Source organism: Planococcus citri, chromosome 1 (genome assembly GCF_950023065.1).
Source record: "Planococcus citri chromosome 1, ihPlaCitr1.1, whole genome shotgun sequence".
Lineage (NCBI taxonomy): Eukaryota > Metazoa > Arthropoda > Insecta > Hemiptera > Pseudococcidae > Planococcus > Planococcus citri.
In genome coordinates this window covers 61442425-61458204 of record NC_088677.1, presented here as the reverse complement: position 1 = coordinate 61458204, position 15780 = coordinate 61442425, and the positions used below count along the sequence as shown (strand labels likewise).

The 15780-nt window shown below is 33.3% G+C and overlaps 1 protein-coding gene across 4 annotated transcripts in view; it reads right to left on the bottom strand.

Annotated features, from left to right (window-relative positions):
• LOC135833205 (neural cell adhesion molecule 1-like) overlaps nucleotides 1-15780 on the bottom strand; it is a 623372-nt gene that overhangs the window by 271325 nt on the left and 336267 nt on the right. For all 4 annotated transcript variants that reach the window (XM_065346892.1, XM_065346891.1, XM_065346894.1 and 1 more), the window contains one exon: nucleotides 7172-7291. In XM_065346892.1, the coding sequence (XP_065202964.1) occupies nucleotides 7172-7291 (120 nt within the window). The remainder of the gene's footprint in view (nucleotides 1-7171; nucleotides 7292-15780) is intronic.

Sequence of the window (15780 nt, the reverse complement as noted above, 5' to 3'; positions counted from 1 at the left end):
AACTTTTTAAATTCAGTTCCCCCAGGTAAGTTTATTTAGCCTTTTCTAGTGTATCTATTTCTGACCAGATAGAAACGCCGATTTTTGTTACGATCTGGATCTGCTCTTTAAAAAAAAAAAATCGTAGGTATTAATTAGACTATTTCTAAAAAAATTCAAAATTCGAAAAAAATTGAAAAATCAACTTGGACGGCTTAAAATTTGATTCCGTCTAGGAAACTGTTTGAAGTCACACTCTGCGATATGAACAAAACCAAGGTAGGTCAAAAAACCAGGTTCTAAAATCCACGTAACCAAAGTTTCAAGCGCCTAAGTTAATTTCTGGATTTCAGGCGATTTTTTTTTTCAAAATTCAAAAACTGTTTTTCAAGGGTGAGTTTCAATCTTTTCCATGAAATGAGTACAATTTTGTTCGACGAAGTTAACCAATGTGAATTTTTTTCAATTTAACTCCCATCTTATCAGCAACTACCGATTTTGGGCCTTTCTGAAGCCTCCAGCAATTTTTCAGTTTTCTTCAGAATTTTAAAAATCACTCCGTAAGGGCCAAAAATAAACTTTAGCACACATAACAATTTAGTCGGCGCTTATTGGGCATCTTCTCGACCGTTTCAGCTGGTTATCGCGAAGTTCTAGCAATGTGAAGGAAGGGCCATAAATGCATTTTGATACGTAAGACGATATTTGTTCGAAAAAACTGCTTCGATATACCATCTTTGGAAATTTGTTTTTTTTTCACTTTTTCTGTATTCAAAAATAGGTCAAAAAATTGTTTTTCAACTATAGCTCTTGGAGTTTCGTGGTAACCACGTACACCGGTCGAGAGGTTGCTCAAAAAGCCCTGACCAAAATTATAGGGACCGAAGTCCATTTTTGGCACTTCTAAACCGATTTGAAATTTACGGAAAAAATTATAAATCGGTGGAGGTTCCAAAATGGCTTCTACTTGATCGAAAGGTTGAAAAATAAGATGGAATTGAACGTGGTTATTCTAATTGACGAATACGAAACGATTCAAAATGTTATGGAAAACCACAAGCCCATGAGATTTTAGAAATTTTGCAGAGCTTCTTCCGAATATTGAAAGCACAAGATAGAAACACCCACTTCTTATTTTTCACTGGATCAAGCTTAATGGCTATCTCTGAATTCTTCACCTCCATGCTAGCTTTTGACCTTTCGATGTAGCCAAGTAACTCAACAATCATGGGATTCACCGAAGAAGAATTTTAAAAATATTTCAATGATCATTAGGGTTGGTCCTTAATACTTACAATTAGGTACATTAAAAAAAAATCGCGATTTCTTCTGCTCCCAACCCTCAGAGTGGTGACTTCTGGTGAGAAAATAATTCCCTATTTTCAATTTTTTTCAATTTTTAAAAAATTCAAGCTGGAGCGGGCCTCTCAATTTTCAAAATTTTTTAAAAATTCAACTTCAAAGCAAAATTTTTCAAGTTCCAACGCTTTTAAAAAGTCTTTTTCGAGTAAAATGAACTCTCATGAGGATATTAACCCACTCCCTAGAAAACCAAGTCGGTCCCTAGAATAGCTAAACTTCGTATTTTACTTTGAAGCTTGAATTTCATATATTTTAGGGGGGGGGTTAGCTTGGTTTTTTATAGAGGGGGCTAGAATCGTCCAGAGAGTTTATTTTACTCAAATAAGACTTTTTAAAAGATAATAGAACTTAAAATTTTGACATTTTACAGAGAATTTGTATTTTATAAAATTTTTGAAAATTTAGGAGACCACACGGCAGCCCGAGTTTTTTGAAAATGGAAAAAATAACAAAATAAGGAATTATTTTCTCACCAGAGGTCACCACTTTGAGGGTTGGGAGGGAGGAAAATACCAACTTCGAAAATAAGAACCACCCTAAATGATCATGTCGAAAGTGTTGTAGAAATGCAAAAAAAAAGGTCAAGGTATTTTTCACAAAATCGGCGAATTGATTTTTTCAAAAAAATATGTTTCGAGGAAGAAGAGTAAATTGGACACCACGACCTCGAATGTTGAAAATGTGAAAACCACAATTTGAACGTAAGATGACTCTTTAGTAAGTAGTCCATGTAGTTTTCTAGACATTTTTTCCATAAGGGGTGTATCCATCCAAGTATACTTTTCTGAAAGATAAGAAGGGGATATTTCAGATCTACGTAAATAGTGGCGATCTCTTTCAATTATCAAGCAAGCAGTAGAGCAATTTAGTTTTCAAAGTGGTGTTGTCATGGTTGCATTCATCTTGCAACTTCAGAGTGTCTACTAAAATCAAAAAAGCGAATTTCTCGCCTTTTTCTTGCTTTTTCTTGCTTCCAAAAATTAAATTTCTTACCCCTCTTCATATTTACGCATAGATAATCTTCGCTAACCCATTCAACCCCCCCCCCCCCAACAAAATTTCTCAACAAATTATTCTTCAAAGCAGAGAAACGAATTAATTTCTCAAATGGAAAAAAAACGTAATGAAAACAATCGTTGAGGCAAGTCTACTGAATTGAATTCAATTCTATGATGATAACAGCAACAAAAATATAAAAAGTAAACTCGAATGCGGATCAAAGTCATGTTATTTGGGGGAGGGAGAGTATGATGTCATTTTTCCAACAAAAAATTGTTATTTTTCCGACAAAAATCAAAATTTTAACGTGCTAAATACCAGTGACATGTACAATTACAGGATCAAACCATGAAAGAGCTTATATTTTCATTTGTGATTGAGGGGAGAGCAAAATCGGAATTTTAGACACGTAAAATCGACATTTTAGGTTGTTTTCAGAAAACCCTTCACAATGAATGATCATTTTACATTTCATTGAAATGAAGGTAAAATTATTGCTCGAGCGAAAATTTGTAGAAAAAATTTGTGTGAAAAAACGAAAAAACGACCATTATGTATGCTTTATTTTACATTTTCATCGGAGCACAATAATATCAAAAATTTTGAAAAGTTAGTCGTTCTATTCAGAAAATGAAAAAATTGCACATTTCAAATGGTTTGCGTATTACCTGTAAATCAAAAATTTGCTATTTAATTTTTGAATGCCTAAAATTTTTGAAAATAGCATCTTGAATGGCCCGAGCGAAGCGTGGGCAAAATTTTTGGAAAATTTTCAATTTGAAAAGTAGCACAACATCAATTTTAACAAAATAAAAACTGGAAATTTTGGTGGAATGATTTCAATTTTTCAGAAATTTTTGATGTAAATTCTTGTAAATTTTCTTGCTTCTCAAAGGAATTTCTATACTATTTTCTAACTTTCTTGCCACCCATGCGAATTTTTCGCCTTTTTCCAACTTTCTCGCCTTTTTCTTGCCAGTAGACACTCTGAACTTTCACGATTTCAGTAAAGTTGGTCATCATTCACAAGAGCCAGTAACGTGGACAAGAAAAGTTGTTATCATTTCTTCTTTTTCCATCAGCTAATTTAAAAAGATGAGTTTAAAATAGAAAGGTATTATTATGAAAAGGGAATTATTGATACTTTTTCACTACATTGTTCATGTTGTGATGATACTGAAAATCTGGATGGCAGGAGAGGCAAATGAAAATTTTTAAAATGGCTGCCGAATAAAAATTCAAATGTCCGTTTGTACTTCTATAGCGATATAGCTTCATGGTTCAAACTTTTTTTCCATTTTATTCCGAATGTGTTGCAATTTTTGATGATGTAAAAAAATCAGTTAGGAAACTTGCGATTAAAATGGAAGAAAAGCATAGATTGAAAATTCAGGAAAAGTTCTCAAAAATAGCCATTGCCATTTCCATGTAGAAAAACATATCAAAAACTTGTGATGCTGTTATTTGATAGGTATTTTTGAGAAAACAGATTTAAAGATAGCGAATAAGCACAACATTGCTGTAGAAAATTTGAAACAGATGATGTACTAAAACTGCCGCAATTTATAAAACGTTGAAAACGCCCCAATATGAGATGGATGAGAACGAATTTGAAATTTCATTCTCTTATTTTGAACGCACTCTTTCTGCTGACAAAGACGCCTCGAATTTTTCTCCTCATTTTGCTCAACACTACATCAATCGACCTAAGCTGTGGACATACTTCTATCGAAAATATTGTATATCAGCACCAATATGAGGATCGAAGCCCTGTAATTTTGTGACAGAAAAGACGAAAAAAATTTTCGTCCTGCCTAAATAGATAGAGAACAAATGTGCAAAAAATTCATTTTTTGAACATATTTTGGCATAATTACACTCGTAATATTTTTTTAAAAATCTAACGCTATAATCAACTGAAAATGTTGGCAAAATTATGAAAAATTCATCTTCGATTACTTTTTATCAAATATTCGAATAATAAATACCTAACCACTCGTCAAAATTTCAAAATTTAGTCAAACATTTTTCAAAATATCAGCAAAAATGTATACATTCAACATTTCATAATTTTGTCTTGTAAAGATAAGCAAGGATGAAATTTTTAATGAATTTTTTCAACATTTTTGGGTGATAAGTGCATTTTTTAATAAATTTGTTCTCTATTCAGGCACAAAAGAAATTTTATTCATCTTAATACCTATCAAAAAAATAATAAAATAGGTATTTCGAAATTACAAAAAAAAAAATTTGTAAATTTTTTACAACAATTTTATACTTAAATAGTCACCATCTTTAAACATTATTTCCTCGAAAATTCGCAATTTTTTGATATGTTGTTCTACACAAAAAGCGCTATTTTTATGCATTTTCAAAAATTTTCAATCCATGCTTTCATACGTTTTTTAATCTTGAGTTATGAAACTAATTTTTTCACCATCAAATGTGGCAACATTCATTTGACACCTTCCTCATTGGTGAATCGTGGCCACAGTTTTGAGTACTATTTCTATATTTGAGTATCATTTTCATACGCGAAACCCCCCCTCCCCATTATGGATCCTAATACAAAATCAGCAAGATCGGATTTGAATGCTTAAAATAATACTTGATAATTATTCGACCCTTAGTAAGTATTTTGTTTACCCTATCTAAATTCGTATTGTATAATTTGAGAGAAATGAAACATCTCAGTCAATGACATTTTTTTCTAATTACAAGTATTTTGCATATTTTAATCGATCCTAATTGTTATGAGATGACTGTATTTGTCGATATTGCCACATTGGACCCAGAAGAAGAAGAGTTGTTAGTGTAATTGGATCACAAGAAGCGCCCATTCAATCTATTCAATGTTTTACAACTCATCACTGATTGCAAGAGGGTTTTTGTTTTTTTGCCAATGGTTGCATTAAAAAAAATTTCAGTCGTTTCAAATTTTGTCTTTTGAAAAATACCGCGCTGCGCTGTAAGCATTTCCTATTTTTCATCTTATTTCACGATTGAGTGAAAAATGTTTGATTTTTTTCAGCACTCCAACAGAATTGGATTCAAAAAATTGACTTTTGAAATTCAAAAATAATGATTGCTCAATGATGATAAAAAATTAAAAATGAATCTGTATTAGCGAACAACGCAACACATGAAACATGTACGTTCATAAAGCATTTAAACACGTTCAATTCAACCTTAAATTTATAGTCTCAATAAAACATATCGATCGCTGATTGGCTTCATCACAGCTACGAGTACATAGATGAAAGATTACATTAGAAAAATTCTAAAAATGGTACGTAGGCTACAAAATCGTAGGACGAATAAAAAAATCCCTCATCAGTATTTCGTTTCACTCATCGAGTTCATAAATTAACGACGTAATTACGTCGCGACTGATGAAAAAAAATTATAATAAAAGTTGGTAAAAATTGTTGACGTGTCGTTAATCATGGACGCCTTATCGGTATCGTTTGATCATTTAATATAATATTATTCGGAATACATACTACTACGTAACGTATACCAACTTGGAAAAAAAAGAAAGAAAAATATACCCACAAAAAGGGTCCACATCAGGTGTAGTATATGTATACTATGAAACAATGAAACCAGGTATACAATATACGCGCCCAGGTAAATACATAAAACATGCGAAGCTAATAAAACTGCATCATTAAGCGGCCTATGAATTCATCAAAAGGCCGAATACCATACAGTAAAGTATACGTAAAGTTGAATTTAACGTCGAAAAATAGAGAGAGAGAGAGAAAACGTAGTAGAGGAAAAAAAATATACAACTAGGTAGGAATTGCAGGGTGGTGCAGAGTTGTAATAGGTAGCCTACCTATTGTTTTTGTTTTTTTTTCCTCTATAGTAGGCCATATAGGTATAGATATTTTGTATCAGATACAGGGATATAGATGTGTGTACATAGAAAAAAAAGGGCTTCTTGTTATTCTTACGTATATATGGATAGGCCTTATATAAGAAGAGACGACCTTAGGAGAAAATTTGTTTTCGCAACGAGCGCGTAAAATATTTTTACTGTATTGTAAACGAATCGTTTGCACGGTGGACATGGTAGCAATACGGAGATTTTTATTTGGCAATGTTTTTGTTTATCGTCGCCATCGTCGCAGCGATTGAGTTCTCAATCATGTTATTCGGACGATTTTCTCATAACTGCTATGCTTTTTACGAGGAAATTTTTCACGGCCGGTACGAGACGCGATTTGTTTTAGACGTCGTAAAGATTCGCTTCTTCGATGTGTGTCCCTGTCCTCTAGGATCGTACATGTATTGTCTTTTTATCTTCCGAGTCGAAAATTAATCGGCGTAAAAAAAAAATAAGCACGAAACAGATCTTAAATTTTTTAATACGCGCATACCAACGAATAAAAAATCGATTCGGTAAACAATGCTTTTGGCTCGTTCCAACGTCAATATTTATTATTTAACGTTTATTTAACGCTTCGAGTACTTTGTTCAACTATTTTTTTTTTTTTTACCCCTCCAGCACATTTTGTGTTTGTCAGTTCCAGTTCCGTGCAAAAATAGGTACAGGTGTAGAAGTTGATAAACGTATTGTTATTATAGTGCTGAAAAATTCAGGTACGAATTGATGATCATTTTGCAGTACATAAAATAGTATAGGATAAAGATTTTTTATAGGGGAAAAATCAAGCTTTTCGTTCAAAAAATTGAAATATGTCGACTCGAAAATTGAAGATTGTGTGTCTTTTTTTAAAAAAGACCAGATCATTTCGTTAAAACCGTAGTTCTCAAGCAGTGAGAAGAGGCATAAAAAATAACTTTACTATAAGTAGGTACTTACTTAAATTTTCCACTTCGCAAGGTAATACCAGTGTATCTCCCAGGACAACGCGAAACGTCTGCCCTCTAGATAGGAATTTAGGACCGCCGGGCATTCCACCGGGGATGTTTTTCTGTCCACCTGCGGTTCAAAAAATACAACACGAATGAAACAAGGTAATAAAAAAGTTATTACCGACCAAATTTTTTTGCATGCCTGCACGTGCATTGCACAATAATTCATGTACACTCTTACTGGCATTCGAATATTATAATTATGGATCTATTACAAATTAACTTAATGGATTTTGTGCTCGTGTTTCCAAGATAATGTATGTTTTTGCATGGAATTAGGATTACAGGTGTAATGAATAAGTATTAGAGTAACTTCTACCTACAGCTCTGTTAATTCTTCCATCAAATGTTTTTTCTTGTTTTCTTCAACTATTATCATCTCTTGAAGTGGTTAGAAAAAAAAATCAATTCAGCTGAAGTTTTCAAAATCTAATTCTCCTGATTCAAATGCATAATTGGGCACTTGCCTCATCTAACAATTTCAAATCGAATTCGAATAAGGAAAACACCAAAGGTATACATACTACATAGAACACTTGAATTTTTTTTTTCAAACTTATGATATATTTTACTTTTGTTGCTATCTCATACATTGTTGTAACTTTAGTAAACTTCTCCCAATAGAAAAAAAAGATCAAATACTGGAACTCAATCATATGTACACACAAACCAGAGTATTTGAACCTTCGACTACCTATTTTCAGTGAATAAAGTTCATTCCACATAATGTGTCATGGAATAGGGTTGGGTGTTGGCGAATAAATAGCTTTTTCCAAAAAACTGTACTCTTAACTTTTTGTGTTGGTGAATTTTTCTGAAATAAGTACTTAAAAACGAACTCTTTTTTAAACAACTTTCTTCGCTTGACTCCATTTTTTTTTTCACATCTCGACATAATTTCAATGAGAGCATATTACGTAGGTAATTACCTAAAAAAAATGGAAGTCAAATTTTCTCTGCAATTAAATCATGGGTGTGTTTTTTGTTTCAAAGTTTTCAAACTTGATGATAAAATTTTACTGGTACGGACTCTACAGGATAAACCCCTCCCCCTGTTTTCAGAAGTATGATAACATGTCAGAAAGTCACGTGTAGTTTTGATCCATTATTTTTTTTTCAAGTTTTTGAAGATAAGACTTAAGATTAAAAGATCTACTTCAATGTTACTCAAAACGTCAGAATTTTTTTTTCATTGTCTACCTATAACAGACAGTTGGTAGGTACAAGATTATGCATAACGTTAATTGATCGCAATTTTTTCCATGTTCTTAAAATTCAGATAAAGTATCCATTGTAAAATCAAATAAATAGGTAAGTATTTATCTATATTCTGAATATTGGAAATTGTTTTTTTTTTTCAAGTTTTCGAAGGTATGACAAAACGTTATAGAAAATCATTTCTGAAAGTTTGGCATAATTTCAAGAATTTGCTGACTTCTTTTAAAAAATTCAAGTCATTCAATACATTCAAGTCCTCGTTAATATAACTGGAGATGTCAAAATAGATTCCTTTTTTAAAAATGAGCAAGAGCAACAAAAATATCGAAGTCCTAGATAAAAAAAAAAAACAACCCCGAAATCTACAACACATGGTCGTTATTCAAACGAAACATCAGCTATTGGTTGATTGCAAGAGGGTTTCTGCTTTTTGATTATTGCTTATTACGTTATTAGTTATTGGTAGCCGATAACTACAAAGTTTCAAGTTTTGACGTTCTCCGCAACATAGCAATCCATTCATGAGGTATTTTTAGAAACTTGATTTTTTTTTCGACTGAAACTTGAAGTTTGAAAGATGATAATAATGTTTTCCCAAAGGTGAAAAGAATTGCGTTGATTGAATTATGTTTGAAATTTGAAAATCTCAATCATTTTGTACATGTTTGTCATATTTCTTTGTACCGATCTGATCTAATCTGATCAAAGAGATCTGATCATAATCGCGTCTCTACAGACTCTAATGGATCCAATCAGGTCTGAATAGATCTAATCTGATTTAAACTTTGATCTGATGAAATTTTCGTTTTTGGGTATTGGGTAACATAGGTAAATTTACAACAGAATAAGTACAACATTCTTGCACGGACATTTGCATAGACTTAATCATCAATTTTCTCCATCCGTTTATAAAAACCATAGAGTATGTTGATGGTGGGAGGAGGCCCACCCACTTGAATAAAACAAAAACAAAAAATCAGAAGAACAACTGCTGGGAAAATATTTCTTATATTTTTAGTGAAGTAAGTATTTTTTTTCTAAAGAATTTTTCAACTTTCAAAGCAAAAATTATAACTTTTGTTACATTACTCAAAAGCACTTGAGTATTAAGTTTTAAAAACTCTTTCTTTCCTTTTTAAATTTTTAAACGATTTATCAACTGGCGTGGGATGTCGATGACGATGATTTTTGAATAAATTTTGAAAATTTAATACTTGATCGTTACGGCGGAATCACTTTCTTTGTCCCTGTGAACCCGATTTTGCTCGCCGCTGCTGAAAATTTAATAACTTTGAGGAGCACCAAACGCACATGAAATGAATAAACGAATAGAGCAACAGAAAAAGAAATATCATCTTTTATTTCCACAATTAAAATCCTATGGAGAGAAGTTTCTATCTTACACGCGTATGTCTATCGAGTGCTTTCATTACAAACCCGGTAAACACATAGTACGCGATACGCCAGCGAATAGAAGGCGATCATCGTATTGGCAGCCGGCGTATCGCCGGCGGGAATCGCGTTCGAATCGCCGGCGAAAATGTCCGCTTTTTCCGCAGCGGAATCCGAAGGCGATACGCCGGCGGGAATCGCAGCGATATCGCTGTTGAAATAGAACGCGATTCGAAGGCGATTCGTCGGCGGAAATCGCAGCGATATCAGAACGCGATTCGAAGGCGATTCGAAGGCGATAATCGCAATGATGTTTTGCTTTGGTTTTTTCCTAGTTTCTTCTCCCACATTAGAATCAGAACGTATTCTTCAATTAATTTTACGAGTAATTTACTTGTTTACATAATTAAAAATCAAGAAAACAAAATAAATAACGAGTAAATTAAGTGAAGAATGCTTTCTGATTCTGATGTAGGAAGACAAACTAGGAAATAACAAAAGAAAAAACGATGAAGTACCTATACTTGGGTAAATCACTTCACACAAGAATGCAACAACATCAATTGTAATTTATTAAAATAACCAAAAACACAAAAATTGAATTATGGAGATTTAGAATAATTATTCTAAGTCACCATACAAAATCCATTTGAAATCATCAAAAATTTATCAGAATTCATCACTAAAAAACAGTTCAAAATCACCATGAAAAATTCCAAGCTGAATAAAAAAATTAAATTTGAATCAATACAGTGAAAAATTTATTTTAAAAATCACAAAAAAGTGTCAAAAATTGCTAAAAAAAAATTCATTGGAAATAATCAAAAAAAAATTCCAATCTGACTCATCGCCGAAAAATTTATTCTATGTGCACACCACGAAAAAAAATTGTTCGTTATCACTCCAAAAAAATTAATCAAAATTCAACACCAGAAAACCAATTTGAAATAAACACGAACGAAAAGATAAAAAAAAACACAACATTCTGCTCGTTATTGCATGCTTGCGTAAGAACATCTGAATGCTCACTCGATTGAACGCGAAACAAATGCGAAAATCGCATGAAAAATATTGTAAAAGAACTCTACTAAATTCGCCTTCTAATCGCCGACGAATAGACCGCGGAAATCGCGCTGAAAAAAATGAAAAAGATCGTTGCGAAATTCGTAGGCGTATCGCCGGCGGATTCAGCAGTGTTTTTTTCAAATTTTTTCAGCGCGATTGTCGCGTTCGATTCGCCGGCGGATAGAACGCGAGTATCGCGTTGAAAATATCACCGCTGAATCCGCCGGCGATACGCCTACGATTTTCGCAACGAGTTTTTTCATTTTTTTCACTGCGATTTCCGCCGTCTATTCGCCCGCGATACGCCTACGATTTTTGCAACGAGATTTTTCATTTTTTTCACTGCGATTTCTGCCTTCTATTCGCCGGCGAATCGAACGCGATTTTCGCGACCGCGATTTCCGCCGGCGATTCGCGTTCGGTGTGTTTACCGGGAATACATTGAACAGAAAATGAAACCAACTAAGAGTACCAATTTCATTATTTCTGTCCTATCAGTAACGAAGAGAAGCTCATGTTAACTACTAGGTAACCACAATCCCAATAAATGCAAAATAATTTTTTGAAATTGTTTCATACGAGTACTTTGCCGTTAGATAATCGATACAAATAAATTAACTGTATTTTTATTTTTGTAATAAATAGATGACTGCAAACATTTCTTAAATTTTTGCTCTATAATGCCTGAATGCTTGGAGCTTTTTTATGCTCGTAATCTAACTGATCATGTGAATTTTTGAAAATTTTTTATTTAGCTGTGAAAAGTAGTCTCTTCAAAGCCTTATTAAAAATATAATACAATGTCAATTATTGAACTTTCTCCGAGCCTGCAGTGCAACTTTCAGAACTTTTTAAAAAATCCGGACAACTGCCATCAATCAATACCTGTATTAAACAGATACAAGAGAAACAACTTCCTTATATGAAAAAATTAAATTCATTAAACATCAATCATTCGTCTGCGATCTTTTACATAGAAATTTATCAGGATCAAAATTAAAGACAAAAAAATTTTTTCATCGATACGATTTCCCACGTAGTAGATATGAACTGTTGTATCAAGCACATATATTTTCATTTATAGATTTTGCACAGGTCAGCTTTGAATTTAAGATTGCTCAAACTATGCTCAAACTATTCTCAAACTATTTGGAATAAGAATTGAGCACCTCAGCGTTCCGCTAAAAAACCAAATATTCTGCAGTTTAGATATTCTCTTCAATTTTGTTTTTTTTCTCGAAACTTTAGCTTTTACAGAGTTCAAAAGTGATTGAAGTTTGAAGTTGAAGAAAGTGTGCAAAATAAAAACTGAAAAGTATGCTTGCCTACCTCAAGGATGCTTCATCACGCGGATCGCCCACTTTTTTCAACTTTGAACTTTCATTTTGTCGTAAAAGGTAGAGACAGAAAAAAAACTAAAGTGAAGGATAAAAAATGCCGAATAGGCACTTTACCACTTGAAACTAAAAAATACTTGCGTCGTGCTCCTTGAAAATTGTCGATAATTTTAAATTCAAAGTTTGATTTTTACTCTGCAGGACTAATTAATTTTACAACTTTGAACTGGAATAATTTCTGAACGATAAAAGCTGCAACTCTCAGTGAATCACTATATTGAATAAAATTGAATTCCAGACGGTTTTCTTTTCAACACTCAAGCACTCACTGAAAGTTTTCAATAAACTAACCTATTTCTACGACCGACGTTCACTTACAAAATTTTTGCGATCATGTTTTGAGTAAGCAAGTGAAAATATTTATTTTTACGTATATGCAGAAGAAGCAAAACAACAGATCGTTTTGATGACGCTGGGATATTTTTGAAAACTACTGATGATTTTTTGCGATTTGGATTTTCCCTCATCATCGTTGAATTTTCTGATTCAGGTTAAGTCTGTGATTGGATTTAATTAGGGACTGTTTGATGGGATCATGATCAGATCCCGACATACACATTCCATTGATTCAGTAATATTTGATTCTGTCAGATCTCACATTAAATTTACTCCGATCAGAATTTTAAGGATTGAATCTATTCAGACATGATCACATCCTATATTTTCTACCCGAGTATCTCCCTACCCTTCTTAAATACTCAACGTTCATTTGAAAAATTCCCAAATAAAATTCTCGACGAATTGAAAATACCAGATGCCGAAATTTCAAAACTCGAACCAAAACTCGTCGAAAAACAACACCGATGAATGAGCAACTCGTGTGGTCATAAATCCCGAGAAAATGCCGCAGCGAGAACGCTACTACACAGGTCAAAGTAGACTATCAAAAATGATAGCATGCTAGAAGAACTTTGAACTAGGGTCCAGTATTCGGTATTGGGCTTTTTATGGTTGCACAGGGCGACTCGTGCAACAACTTCATTAACTGTTTACGCCACATGTACCTACGTACCTCATCTCGATAACTTGGAAGAAATTCACCCTCAGCTTCACCTTTCCCCGATGGAAACGCAATAGGTACAGAAAATAGATAGAGCATTGCCAACGAGGTGTTATATTTGCCGGAGTAAAAACCAAGAAACTCGTTGCAATTATCGTACGAAAATGATTCACGTTTCAAACTCGTATATCAGTTCAGAAGGAAGAAGAGAAGGATACAGAAAGAGATATAGGTAGGTCCTTTTACTCGTACCTTGTACCTTGCTTACGAGTAGAGCAATATGGCTCGGGTCGTGTGTAACATACGAGATCATTAGCGTTTGCAATCTTATACCATGAGGAAGTTATTTAACGAGTTTTTTATACTTATAAATTGTATTTACACAAGTAGGTAAGCTACCTAGTTACCTATATGGTTGTTTTTTTTTCAAGTATCTTGGTGACATCCGCGAGGTACCGGCGAGATTTACTTTTAATGGATTTGCCATCGTTGCAAAAATTATTAAACGAGGAATGCTACAATTACTTGTTCCTTGTTCTCTCTCTCTCTTTTTTTTTTCGTTTTTACAACAACGGGACAAGGCAACTTAAAAGTAATAAATGGTACGATACTGATGCTAGGATTGTATATTAAATGGGTAAGTTACATCTTTCGGATATATTTATGGCGAGATATAGCGAGTCGAGCAGCATTTTAACCTGTTGTCGTTTTAATTAAACTAAATTAAAAGCTATACAATTAGCCAAAGAATAATAAAAATTTTCAAAGATGCCAACTAGGTACCTACGCGAGTAGGTAGGTACGCGCACATCCAAGTATTTTACGACGCTTCCGTGTGTTTTTTCGTACAGATGGAGGAAGAGTCGAGAAAACAGGGGGGAGGGGGAGGGAGTTTTTTTGAAGTTGGAATTTTTTTCTATACTACAGTTTCATCATTTTCCACTATTCTGGTCACATCGTAACGAATTAAATTTTCTAATTGATGAGAATATTTTTACGATCCTCTCGGTACAATAATTAAAAACTTAAACGGTATCTGAGGATTTTTTTTGCCCTTACTGTTTCTTTGCGCTTTACCTTTCTGGCGATTAAAACGTATTTTTCTGCGAGTAATAATACTTTATAATTAAGAACAGTTTACCGTAATAACAAGTTTTTCTCTTTTTGCGTTTTTCTTCTTTTTCCTCGATTCTTTTGTGTTGCAAAATATTTGCATTTTATTCTTTTAAACGTAATGCACGGATGGTAGAATTTAAATGTTGAAAAGTGGAGCAAATTATAATTTTTTTTCCCGCTGCTTTTGATGTGTATAGGTAGACAGGGAAGGTTATCTTAATTCTTACTGTTCTTTTTCTTCTTGCTGTATTTTTTAGCATGCCACTTTTTTCACTCCTTTGTGACCTCTTTTGATGTTACTAGTTTGCCCAGTTTTGTAGCTTTGAGTAATCATTCGACGGTTTGTGTAGTTTGATGGTGTCGAAGGGAGGGGTAAAGGAGGTAGATTTTTTAGCGAAATGACCGTCGAGTAGGAAGATGGTAAGGTAGGATGCTGAGCGAAGGAAATGATCGCTGTTGGTGAGTGGGTTAATTAGCTGAAGTAGAAAAATGTCTACGTAAATAAAATTGCTTGCCAATAACTTCATTTGGATGTTGAGTGGAATAGGTAGCGAAAGTTTATGTAATGCAAGTAACATTATTTTACAGTGTACTCGAATACAAAATTAACAAATGAGTCCACTAATAGGGTATCTCACAAAGTAGGTAAATGTGAGATCAGAAATTCTTATGAATTGCGATTTTTTGCCCTCTAAAATGTAAACGTAAGCATACCTATTACCTACCTGTACCTACGTATGTTTTTATTTCAGGCGAAAATACTCGCCAACTTTTGTGCACAAATTGTCATTTTTTTACAAGGAAAAAATCATCACTTTTCTCTCACTAAAAGTGTGTATTTTTTAATGACTTTACCCCTATTTTTGATTACCATTTGGCGCAAACTCTAAAATGACCTCACAAAAAACGTTCAGAAAATCCAATTATACCAAAATGTGGGCTTTTGAGGAGGGAGATTTCATCACTGAACAGTGAACATAGTTTCACCACAAAAAGAAGGCTCATGGAGGTGAAAAGTCAATCCTTGATTGCAGGATGATTTTTGCTTCTTATTTTTTTTTGCTACTGAGCCAATACGTTTCTTTGTTTCATTAGATTTAAATGAATTTTAAATAATTTTCAAACATTTTTATAACAGGACTCTTGATTTCTGTTTATACTTGTACCCCAAGTCTTAAAAATTCAGTTATAACTACAAATATGTACGTACCATGGACGAAATTTTTTTGCAAAATTTTCATTCATGGTGTCCGAGAGAGCGGTGGTACAAACTTCAGATTTGGATAAGTATAAACCAGGTACGAGTAAAAAAAAAAGTAAGATGAACAAGTCGCCTATTTTGAAAATTGAAGGGGCAAAATACGAGTA